Source organism: Leptinotarsa decemlineata, unplaced genomic scaffold (genome assembly GCF_025532065.1).
Source record: "Leptinotarsa decemlineata unplaced genomic scaffold, Ldec_3_MD MMD2_tig00000010_RagTag_RagTag, whole genome shotgun sequence".
Lineage (NCBI taxonomy): Eukaryota > Metazoa > Arthropoda > Insecta > Coleoptera > Chrysomelidae > Leptinotarsa > Leptinotarsa decemlineata.
Genome location: NW_027412538.1, coordinates 2,319,376 through 2,331,695, shown reverse-complemented (window position 1 = coordinate 2,331,695; position 12,320 = coordinate 2,319,376). Strand labels below are relative to the sequence as shown.

Below are 12,320 nucleotides of genomic sequence, written 5' to 3'. Positions count from 1 at the left end.
ATCAAATTCTTGTTCATTCCTCAACACATATGAAGCATCCAGGGCTGTAAAATAGAAAACTTGTTATTGGTCTTCTAGCTCGATGTCCCCGTACTATGGAATCTCGTCTCGAAGGCCAGGTCTTGTCTTTGGCTGGCTTAATGCTTCAAAGGCCTGAAGAGTTTTGGATGCAGTGGTGGTTGGTTCCCTACGGAAATTGCTAGGTGGTTACGAAATTTCCATCTGCATTTACAAAAGATGTGAAGGACTACTAACGGAATGATGAAAATAGTGCTAAAGTATGTGAGCCAAGAGATGTTCCGGTTAAATAAGGTTGGTTGTCCAAATCGTTGACGTTCAGGTCACTCAATTTCAGCGGTTTCAGATTTGGGAGCCTGGATTCATCCGAGATGCGGTAAGAACCTCATATAGTATCAAAACTGGGTGAAATCCATAGGAAACTTTTGACATTCACAAAATCTGGAATCTCTTTGGATCCCCGTTTTTCCAATGAAAGCATTTCACTCATTTTCAATAGCGATCAATAGTGATCAATTGTGTAACTCAGTTTCGACATTTTACAGGATAAAATATCAACAGTCATAAAGGTTCAGAAAGTATCAGGGATCATACGTTTTCTATTTTGTGCACTTTGTTGTAATTTTGAACAGAAAATTGGGGAGTGTGACAGTTCCTTGGAATATTCCTGGGGCTTCTGAAAATTGGAGCTTCACAGATTGAATTTTGGTCAATCGGGTACTGGAACATATCGTAACATAATTGAGTTCAGTCCGTGAATCAATGTTTGAGACACTCATATCCGTGATTAGTGTAAACATCAAAGAATCATAGTCTTTCGCGAGACATATTGTTTTGAAGTTAACAAAACATTTTGTAACCCTGTTCTACTTGTGATGCACTGTTTGGAACCTATAGTATAATAACCTAACCTAACCTAACCTATGTATAGTAATGAATATTACTGGAGTTCTTTCCCCAACACGAAACTGTTATTTTAACACCTCGCCACGTGTTTCGAATACCGAGTTATCATCTTCAAGAGAAAGATCAAACTATCCATACTTGCAAAGCCATCCTTACTAATACTATAGATACCTGTTCGAGGTATCTGCGTCTTAAATCAATTTCACAATCACCAAGTGATAATTTTCAAGAGGAAGATCACACTAATCATACTTACAAAGCTGTCCTTACTCATACCATAGATACCTAGTCTACTATAGTCTACTAGTCTTTAATCAGATTAGTAGATAAGACAATAATGTGAATTCGATTTAAGACACTTGAGACGAAGGTACCTAGTTTGTTGTTGAAAAAAAACTCCAGTAATACCCTGTTCTACCTTTAAATATTGGGATAGGATATAATTGGTATTTGATGTGAACTAGAGGTTTAGTCAAAGAACTTTTGAATACAAATATCAAGTTGGATTTGGTTCGAAATGCTTCTAGTTTGATAATCTCATGATATTGATCATTTTTGTCCAAATGAGGTGAAAGTATAAGTTGTTCCTTTCTGGATTTTGAGAAATTTTCAGTAAAGTATTCACCAATTGAGCAGGTGAATGAATAATATTCATTGTACAAATGTTATTGAATCTATTGGATGAATAGAAAGATTTCCATTACCTACCCTGTCATTGATGTTTATTATTGACTGTTATATAGCTTCAATATCTCCATTATTGTTTTTCCGTTAATTTACAATTGATGTTTGTCTTTAATTAGCTTGTTTATTGAAATTTCATTTGTACAGATTTCGAAAACTGATATGTGTTTTTACCTCCGAAAGAAATGCTTTGACCCTGAGATGAGGTTATATCAATTAATGAATCGATGATTTTAACATTGTTATCAAATACTTTTTTATATTGCAATGTTTTTTTGTTGATTAGCAAAGTCTATAATCGTTCAAGAGAACAATATTACCTTTACCAAAATAATATACGCCTATAGTATGTTGATCGTTTCAATTTTGTAAAAGGCTACTGGTCCATTGAATATATTTTACAGCTCTTTTTTTCTACGATTCCTACACGTATAATTTGTCGCCTATTTTAGAGTTCGGTAGTTCGCTGAAAATGTTCCAGTCAAAGTCGCGTGCGACTTTATATAGGGTCTTTCATTTATTGAGTCTGTTTTGCCAAATCACGGGAACTCGTGGGAATACGCATGAATGAAACAAACACAGAAACAGAAACAACGAAAACGAAAACCAATCCCGAGGCTGGACAGAAGTGCTCACCTCAATCTAAGGCGGTGGCTGGGACTGAACAGAAATGTCCACCCCAATCTACCGCTTGGAGAGAGGCTGGACATAGCAGATCACCACGTGATGTAATACAGAGGCCAAGGCGTAAACGCTTTTGCGATGCCGAGGCCAAAAGGAGAAAGAGAGCGTAGAAGGCAGGAGTGTTAGCAACTATAAGTGCACCCTCCTCCTCCCCCACTCCACCTCCAACAGCAAGGGGACTCACTGCGGCGGGCGCCAAGAGCTACGCCTTGAATGACGGCAAGGATCCGGCTGCCCCTGCAGGAAAGCTCCCTCACTTGTGCACCTTCACGGTGGGAACCCCAAGAAGTTTGAAGAAGCCACGCAACGACCGTAATATCGCTGCACCTACCAAAAACTTTGCGGATGCCATCGTGAGAGACCTCAAAGTTGCCAAAGGGAGTGTGTGTTCGGCGAGTCTTGGCTTACACCTGCCAATATGAAGGAGATGTCTCCTAGTGACCTGTCCACCTTCCTGGAAAAGACAGGATAGAAGATGATCTAGGAGGACAACTCTTCGGGAGGATGTACAATGGGTCACATATGGTCTAAGTGCTGTGGGTCTACACTCACCCTCCCTACTCTATAGATACAGATAAAGATACTTTCAAACGAAATGGTTTCATGCTTTGACCCTAAGATGAGGTCATTTCAATTGATGAATCGATGATTTTAACATTGTAATCAAAGACTTCTTTATATTGCCATGTTTTTTTGTTGATTAGCAAAGTCTATAATCGTTCAAGAGAACAATATTACCTTTCTCTTAATAATATACGCCTACAGTATTGTTGATAGTCTCTATTTTGCAAACGACTTCTCTTCCGACCAGTAGAAGTAACCTGAAAATAAATTAATTTTCAATGTACGATTCAGCTTCGTTTTTGGATCAGTTTGATTAAAAGTATCGTTGAATTTTGAAACAGTTGTTCTATTATGAATGGTCCATCGAATATATTCTGCAGCACATCTTTCTTCACGATTTTTACACATATACTCTGTTCCTATTTTAGAATTCGGTGGTTCGCTGAAAATGTTCCGGTCAGAGTCGCGTACGACTTTATACATGGTCTTTTATTTGCCAAATTACGGATATAGCACTCAACAACACGTGCAAATAATAAAATTGTGCACTCTCTATAAAAGTATACAGGAGAATCCGAGAAAATTTATTAGGACTTCAGTAAAACTCCTCAAATCCTATTCAACAGATGAAATTTCAGATAGTCTAACCATTCAGAGAGGTGTACCACAAGATAGCATTCTTGGTCCTCTTTTACATACATTGTATATAAACTATCATCATAATTTTTCCCATTGTAATTATCATTCATATGATGATGATACTCAATTGTGTTTTTGTTCCAATGTGGTCGAATTTGTAAAAGCTAACGTTATAATCTAACATTATCGAAAAAACATTTTCTAAAAATCAATTCTTTGGAAACCTGCGCCATTTTATTCGAAAATCAAATTCAAAAAATAGAAGCTACGAATAGACTACGAATCTGTATCAATGATGATGTTACCAATTTCAGGGATCCTGTAAAAAATCTTGGTTTATCTGGTCTCAGAATTGCGATTCTAAACTGAAAACGGCATACGCAGCTCTGCAATTGTTATATCCTCATCGAAATGAAATGAATTTAAAAACAAGAAAAAATGTAATCCGAGTCAATGGTTTTATCACATTTCAACCATTGTGAAATGGTTTATGGTCTTTTTCTTCGGTCATCTGATGCCTTTCGTATCCAAAGGTACAAAATTCATGTCTACGTCTAATTCTCAGTCTCAAAATGGGCTGGTTAAGTATGTCTAATCGTCGTTCACAATTAGGGGGAGTGTGGAAAAATCGGTCAACTGACCTAACACTACTCCATTCATTTTGCTGTTTTCTTCAGGTTAAGTTTTACAATCCTGTAATTATTTTACCAGCAAGCAATAAACAATTTTTTCTTAACCGCGCTGGTCAGGCCCTATTCTTCGAAGCCCCGATACATTCGGGAGGGCGCGCCAGCATTATCAATCAACGACCACGCCCCACACCGTGGGGTAAGTGATCATTGGGTCTGAGATTTATGTGCCCTGACCAAGCGCAGTGAGCCAAGATTTCTGCCTTAGTGTGGCAAGCCGGTATGATTTTAAGATTCGAAAGTAGAGAGGGCATCGTTCCACCAAGGACTCCAATAATCAGAAAAACCATCTTTACAGAGTGATCTGGATAGAGTATGCGGAGTTCGAAGAGAAAATCACGATATTTTATCCGTTTTTCGGACGATATTCGTCTCGCCAGCAGCTGAAAACTACACGACTAATATCGTCTTGCTCTGGTGGACGAGAAGGACTACATCAGGCTTACTAGCTTGCATGAGCCTGAGGGTGCGGAACGAATAGTTCCAATAAATTCGGCACTTCTCGTTCCACACAACGGATTCAATATCCCCCGGAGCGTAGGGCAACACCTGTGTCTCGTCAAAACCGTAAGAGTGCTGTAGATGGTATTATGGCACTCTAAGAGTCGCGTTATGTCGATGGATGTAGGCCAAGACCGCATATGCTGAACATGCTGATAGCGAGTGCATTAGGATCTCGGGCGCCTCGTGGCAGGCCCTGCACCTTGTGTCAGGAACCTCTATACCTATCACGCGACAGCGGTAGACTAAGGTGTTGAAGACACCATCCTGGCGAGCCATGATGAACCCTCAGTTTCCGACTTCAGCCCATTCGACCTGAGGAATGCAAAAGTCAGGCGCTTTGACAAGCCAAGGTCTCCAATGTTATTGAAGAGAAGTGAGGTGATCTCTGTGGCTTTTATCTGAGCTTTTTAATGAACGGATTCCAACTCGGTGACAGAGTTGCGGTCAACTCGTTCAATGTCGAAAACTAAATTAAATTAAAGTGAGTTCACCAGTTGTTCGGGCAGCTGCCCTAAAGAGAAATGCTCCAATTTCTGGTCTCTCATGGTCATGGACCATGCAGAGAAGGGGATCCGAATTCCTGACGACTTTACAGGCTATATTTAGTACAATTTTGTCATGTAGACACTTCAAACTCGAAAGTCCACGGCTTCCTTGTTGTCGAGGGAAGTACAACCGTGGAACGGACGATTTGGGATGCAAACTCTCATAGAGATGCATCATTTTTCGGGTCTTTACGTCGAGTTGATACAGCTCCTCCTGAGTCCACTTCACTACTTTAAACGAGTAGAGTGAGATTGGAACGGCAAGCATATTTGTTGCAGCAACTTTGTTCTTCCCCAACAGTTCCGATGACCAGATCTGTCGGAGTTTATGCTGATACTTACCGCGGAGAGAGTTCTGTACTACTTGTGGCGTTGTTCTACCTCGAGGTAAGTATACGTCTCTCCGGCATCCATCCATCTACGAGCTGCACATCCTCTTCGTAGTCCCCGCATCGTTCTCTTTTGAGATGGACCATTGCACATTTGTCTATCCCAAATTTCATAACAATAGTATGCGTGTACTCTTCCACCACCCTTAAGGACTGATGGATATCCTTCTCTCCAGAGGCATAAAGTTCAAGATCATTCATATGAAACAAATGGGTGTGGTGTCTCCGGTTTCTGGGGGTGTCGGAGTTATACCCTAGAGTATTTCTGAGCGAAACAGATAATGGCAATAGTGAAATGCAGGGGACTGAGGGAGTCGCTCTGAAAAACCCCTTCTGAAAGTGACCCACCCTGTTTGGACTCTTGCTTGACCAGCTGTTATGGTGAAGTGAGTTCGCCAAAGTGATATCAGTTGTTCAATGCATCTCACTATTTTGTCGGGTACCGCAAGACATCTGAGCAAATGCAAGATGAGCTCGTGCGATATTGTATCAAATGCCTTACGGTAATCGATCCACGTCATAGAGAGGTTACGCTTATATTGTATCGAGTCCTGCATTATATATCTATCGATGAGCAGGTTCTCTTTACATCCAGCGACTCCTCTCTTCGACCCTATTTGCTCATATATCCGTTCGAACACTCTGTCAACTGCGATAAGTATTCGTGTGTATAACATGCTTGTAAACAACTTGTAACACAACACAATTTTTTTTTTTTTTTTTTTTTTTTTTTTCCCGTAGTGTGCGCTGGTCAGGCCCTATCCCCCGAAGCCCCGATACATTCGGGAGGGCGCGCCAGCATAATCAACCAATGACCACTTCCCACACCGTGGGGTAAGTGATCATTGGGTCCGAGAATCATGTGCCCTGAGCAAACGCAGTGAGCCAAGAATGACAGCCTTCTGCATCTGTGCGGCTAAGATTTCTGCCTTAGTGCGGCAAGCCGGTATGATTTTGAGATTCGAGAGTAGAGAAGACATCATTCCACCAAGGACTCCAATAATCAGAACGACCATCTTGACAGAGTGATCTGGATAGAGTCTGCGGAGTTCGAAGAGAAAATCTCGATATTTTATCCGTTTTTCCTCCTCTTTTCTGACGATATTCGTCTCGCCAGGAGCTGAAAACTCCACGACAAATATCGTTTTGGTCTGGTGGTCGAGAAGGACTACATCAGGCTTATTAGCTTGTATGAGCCTGAGGGTGGGGAACGAATAGTTCCAATAAATTCGGCACTTCTCGTTCCCCACAACGGATTCAATATCCCCCGGAGCGTAGGGCAACACCGGTGTCTCGTCAATACCGTAAGAGTGCCGTAGATGGTAATATAGCACTCTTAGGGCCGCGTTATGTCGATGTATATAGGCCGAGACCGCATATGCTGGACATGCTGATAGCAAGTGCATTAGGGTCTCGGGCGCCTCGCGGCAGGCCCTGCACCTTGTGTCAGGAACGTCTATACCCATCACGCGACTGCGGTAGACTAAGGTGTTGAAGACACCATCCTGGCAAGCCATGATGAACCCCTCAGTTTCCGACTTCAGCCCACTCGACCTGAGAAAAGCGAACGTCAGGCGCTTTGATAAGCCAAGGTCTTCAATGCTATTGAAGAAGACCCCATGCATCGGCTTATCCCTGTGTCTCCGCAGAAGTAAGGTGATCTCTGCGGCTTTTATCTGAGCTTTTTGCTGAACGGGTTCCAACTCGGTGACAGAGTTGTAGTCACCTCGTTCAGAGTCGAATACTATACCGAGTTCATCAGCTGCTCGAGCGGCTGCCCTAAGGAGGAATGCTCCAATTCCTGCTCTCTCATGGTCACGGACCATGCAGAGAAGGGGATCCGAACTCCTGACGACTTTACAGGCTGTATCCAGTACCATTCTGTCATGTAGACACTCCAAACTCAAAAGTCCACGACCTCCCTGTTGTCGGGGGAAGTACAACCGTGGAACGGACGATTTGGGATGCAAACTCCTATAGAGATGCATCATTTTTCGGGTCCTTACGTCGAGTTGATACAGCTCCTTCCGAGTCCACTTCACTACTCCAAACGAGTAGAGTAAGATTGGAACGGCAAGCATATTTGTTGCAGCTACTTTGTTCTTCCCCGACAGTTCCGATGACCAGATCTGTCGAAGTTTGTGCTGATACTTGCCGCGGAGAGAGTTTTTCACTGCAGTTACCTCTTGTGAGTGGCGTTGTTCCACCCCGAGGTAAGTATACGTCTCTTCGGCATTCAGATGATGTAGGATGCTTCCATCTACGAGCTGTACATCCTCTCCGTAGTCCCCGCATCGTCCTCTTTTGAGATGAACCATTGCACATTTGTCTATCCCGAATTTCATACCGATAGCATGCGTGTACTCTTTCACCACCCTCAAGGACTGATGGAGATCCTTCTCTCCAGAGGCATAAAGTTTAAGATCATCCATATAAAACAGATGGGTGACCTTGTGCCTCCGGTTTCCGGGGGTGCCACATTTATACCCTCGAGTCTTTCTGAGCGCAACGGATAATGGCAATAGTGAGATGCAGAATAGAAGGGGGCTGAGGGAATCACCCTGAAATACACCCCTTCTGAAAGTGACCCACCCTGTTTGAACTCTTGCTTGACCAGATGTTATGGTGAAGCGAGTTCGCCAAAGAGGTGTCAGTTGTTCAATGCATCTCACTATGTTGTCGGGTACCGCAAGGCATCTGAGCAAATGCAAGATGAGCTCATGCGAAATTGTATCAAATGCCTTACGGTAATCGATCCAGGCCATAGAGAGGTTACGCTTATATTGTATCGAGTCCTGCGTTACACATCTATCGATGAGCAGGTTCTCTTTACATCCAGCGACTCCTCTCTTCGACCCTCTCTGCTCATATATCCGTTCGAACACTCGGTCAACTGCGGTGAGTATTCGTGTGTATAAGATGCTTGTAAACAACTTATAACACGAATTCAAGCATGTTATCGGTCTGTAATTCTTAGGAATCGACAATCTCCGCTTTTGGGGATAAGAACGGTCCGCCCCTCGACAAACCAATCCGGAATCGGCTGCTCTCCATCGAGCCATGAGTTGAAAACTCTGGCCAGATGGTGGTGGGTACTTGGTAGTTTTTTCCACCAATAAGTGTTCAGCCCATCTGGGCCTGGAGCAGCAAAGTTCTTGGAACCAACGAGGGCCCTTCGAACGTCATCCGGGGTTATCGGGTTGCGCAGTTCATTGGGCTCAGGCTGTCGAAGCTCTCTGTTGAAAGCTTCGAACTGCGCTAGGGCTGGAGTGTCTAAGTTGAGTGGCTGCGGGTGTTCATAGATATCCTTCCAGAAGGATTCCACCTGATCAGCGGTCGGCGGATTATCCACAACACGTGCAGGCTCTTGGAATAAGCGAGAAGGTTTCTCGCGGAACCTAAGGTTTTCCGCGATACTTCTCGCTCGCCTCACTAGTGACTTCTTAGCAGCCACTAGCATTCGTATCCTATCAAGGCAGTGCTGTTTGGTGGTCAGCAGCACGCCTTGGCTCAAAGTGTGATGGATACGTCGTAGATTGGCGGCTATTCGCCGCACTGCGGGCGTGAAAGGCCTGTTGGCTGCCCTGTAATCCATCACACATTGGATACGAGACGCGCAACACAATTTATTATTATCATTATTATTATTATTATTAATCGATTTCCGTCGCTCACAAGAACTCGGCCTTTCGCATACCACAACTTGGCGAATTTTGTGTCGTGACTTAGGCCTTCAGCCGTACAAAATTCAACTGACCCAGATATCTTACACACATTTTGTTTTATTTAAGTTTGAAGCTAGGAGGCGCTAAATGAAAGACGCTATACATTTGGTACTAGATTTCATTAATTGAATTTGAATTTTTTATTGTCCATTAGATGCTGATTCCCTATGAAATCATTATTCTTTTATGATCATTATTTGTTTTGTGTATGTTTTCCTTTCAATAATTACAAATACTTGAATTGATAAGTTCCATTTATTTCTCGATTGTACATTCACTCTGAATTTTCGGCTAGTTCATTCAAAAAATTAACATATTCTAATCGAAAGTTTTTCTCAATACTGAAGTTAACGTCAATTCTTAAGTAAGGAATGTCTTTGGTTTTCGGTATTTGCGGCCAGATGATATTCTGCAGGAGTGGATCTACTGTTGGAGTAGGATTCCTAAAAAAAAAAAAAATGTGTTTGGTTTCATACAGTGAATTTAGGTATAAATTCAATTTTTGGATCAGATGGCAACTGCATCCCACAATGAATTCATAAATTAGAAGATATTTTTACATTGTAAGATATTTGAGTTAGATTTTAGACTGATAGCCGAGTTATGCAGAAATTTTGGGACTTGATATAGTCCATTATGAATTGATATTGAACGTCAGATGGATGAATAGACTGATAGCCGAGCAGAGAAAATGAGTTAACGAAGATTTCATTGAAAGTTTGTGGCAGAAAAGAAGACCCGATTCACAGAATACACTATCTGTTGACATGATACAACTAAAACAAAAGTGAAAATCAACAAAAATGTATTTATTATCTATTGTGAAAGTCAAACCAACAATTTCTATCGGCTAAGACAACAATGACCCCATAATCTGTATAAAATATGTTTTTCCGTCAACCAGCTGTCGCACCCCTACGATTGACAACCCCCAGAAGTCGAACCTTGTGCGAGCTAAGGATTAACGAAGTCTTACCTTTCAACGTGTGATTCCTAATACTTCGCGAAAATATTTTGGAAAAAAATATAGAAAATGTCAGTAAAAATAGATGTGAATTCAGACTACTGTGACACCTTCATTTCTAACTCAATCATGAAAGCGCGTATGGTCCTCATCGTTGATGTGTGGGAGGCCGATGTGTTTATGCAAAGCTAACTTCGTCTCTGAATAGGATCACGCCTAGAACAAAGACCCCATCAAAATAAACACAATTAAAACTATTTCCATTCGGGTTTGAAGGCCGTCGTAGTTTGAAACTGCATCCTAACGCCAGCACGAATGGCTGGCTTCTTCAGGGGTTTATTTACCTTGATGATTCACTGATGACTGGTGAATTCTAGTTCATAGGTTGTATTTATGTTGATTCAGGTAGTTCGCTCCCATTGTTGATGCGTTGCTTTTGGCAGAAGTGTTATTACCTGTTGATGACGTAACATCGCATTGCGCTGTTACCACATCAGCATCTTTTAGTATGGGATTTTACATCCGGTTAAGCGTTACCGCCTTCTCTTTAGTGTTGTAGTTTTCTTTATGTTTATGAATTTCTAACAGTATCTACAAACAGTATCGTGTTATCACAGTATCGTGTTATCTCAGTGACAGTTTCTCCGATGTTCATTCAACCTTGTACCCATGGACCTTTTGGTGGTACCGATATGAACTTTACCACAGGTGCATGGTATATATACGATATACCTATGCAGCTGATATGGAATCTCTTTTTTCTTTCGCAGATCTCAAGCTTCGATGTATTTTCCTGGTGGGCTTGAACACTGTTTTCATTTTATGCTTTCCTGAGATTTTTTCGATTCTGTCTGTAGCCCTAGGGATGTACGGTATGAATGCACGTGCAACCGTTTGAGTTTCCTTCTTGTTTTGACTTGTGGAAGTCTTAAGTTTCATGGCCTTGTTGATTTCAGTTACATTCTATCAATTCGATCTTAAAGCCATTCGAAGATAATCCAATTCATTTTGTAGGTGTTCCGGTTCATATTCTACGGGCACGTTCCGTCAGAGTGTTGATAATTCTCCGCTTCTGACTTGGATGGTGGCTCGAAAGTGCATGCAGATATCTGTCCGTATATGTGTCGGTTTCCGTTACACTTTATGTGTCAGTCGTGTGCCACACCTCTCGACGAATACATCTAGAAAAAGTATTCGTTGTTTCTGTTCAGTCTCCATGGTAAACTTGATGCTAGGGTGCTGAGCATTTATGTGGTCTATAAATAGGTTCAGGTTCATGTCTCCAGATGACGAAGGTGTCTTCCACGTATCGTAGCCAAATGGTTGATTTGAAATAAATCGAAAGCGTCGATTGCCTTCTTCTCAAATTGTTCCATGAAGAAGTTGGCTATCACCGGGCTGAGTGGACTTTCAATCGTTACACCAACCTGTAATCTACGAACTGGAAATCACCAGTCATCGGTGAATTATCAAGATGAATAAACCTCTGAAGAAGCCAGGCACTCGTGCTGGCGAAACGTGTTAAGGCAGTTGCAAAATACGAATAGAGACAGTAACACTGATCTCGGCCGCGAAAGCCTTAACCAATTTTTACAATTAAGACATTTTCAAAAAAAAACATGTGATAAACGTATCCGAACTGAATTGAACCTGGTTTTCACGTGAATTGAAAGCGTTTGATTTGAAGGTGATGAAAGTTTTGATGTATTGTTTGTGTCAACAGTATCGACTACTATAGTCATTGGGCTCGTGTTCTGGTTAGGCTGTATTGGTACCTTCCACAGCTTCACGATTATTCGTACTCTCATACATATATATATATATATACGTATATAACGTAGCAAAATCGATAATGCCTCAACTAGATATATTCCTAGTGATGAAAATATTTATAAGCTTTGATATGTTTGAATAGATACGTTTATGAATAACGAGTAAGATCTTTGTACTCTGAGTGTTTATGAACGCAACCTAAGCGATGTAAAAATGGAAATATCGAGCAATCGAGT

At 41.7% G+C, this 12,320-nt stretch overlaps 2 protein-coding genes across 8 annotated transcripts in view; one reads left to right on the top strand and one right to left on the bottom strand.

The window, feature by feature from the left end:
• The window catches only part of Neto (Neuropilin and tolloid-like), an 803,231-nt gene that overhangs the window by 49,686 nt on the left and 741,225 nt on the right, over window positions 1–12,320 (top strand). The gene's annotated exons all lie outside the window — the stretch shown is intronic.
• The window catches only part of LOC111507687 (carboxylic ester hydrolase), a 130,569-nt gene continuing 127,832 nt past the window's right edge, over window positions 9,584–12,320 (bottom strand). For all 7 annotated transcript variants that reach the window (XM_074171253.1, XM_074171254.1, XM_074171251.1 and 4 more), the window contains exon 12: window positions 9,584–9,790. In XM_074171253.1, coding sequence (XP_074027354.1) covers window positions 9,622–9,790 — 169 coding nt within the window. In that variant the 3' untranslated portion in view covers window positions 9,584–9,621. The remainder of the gene's footprint in view (window positions 9,791–12,320) is intronic.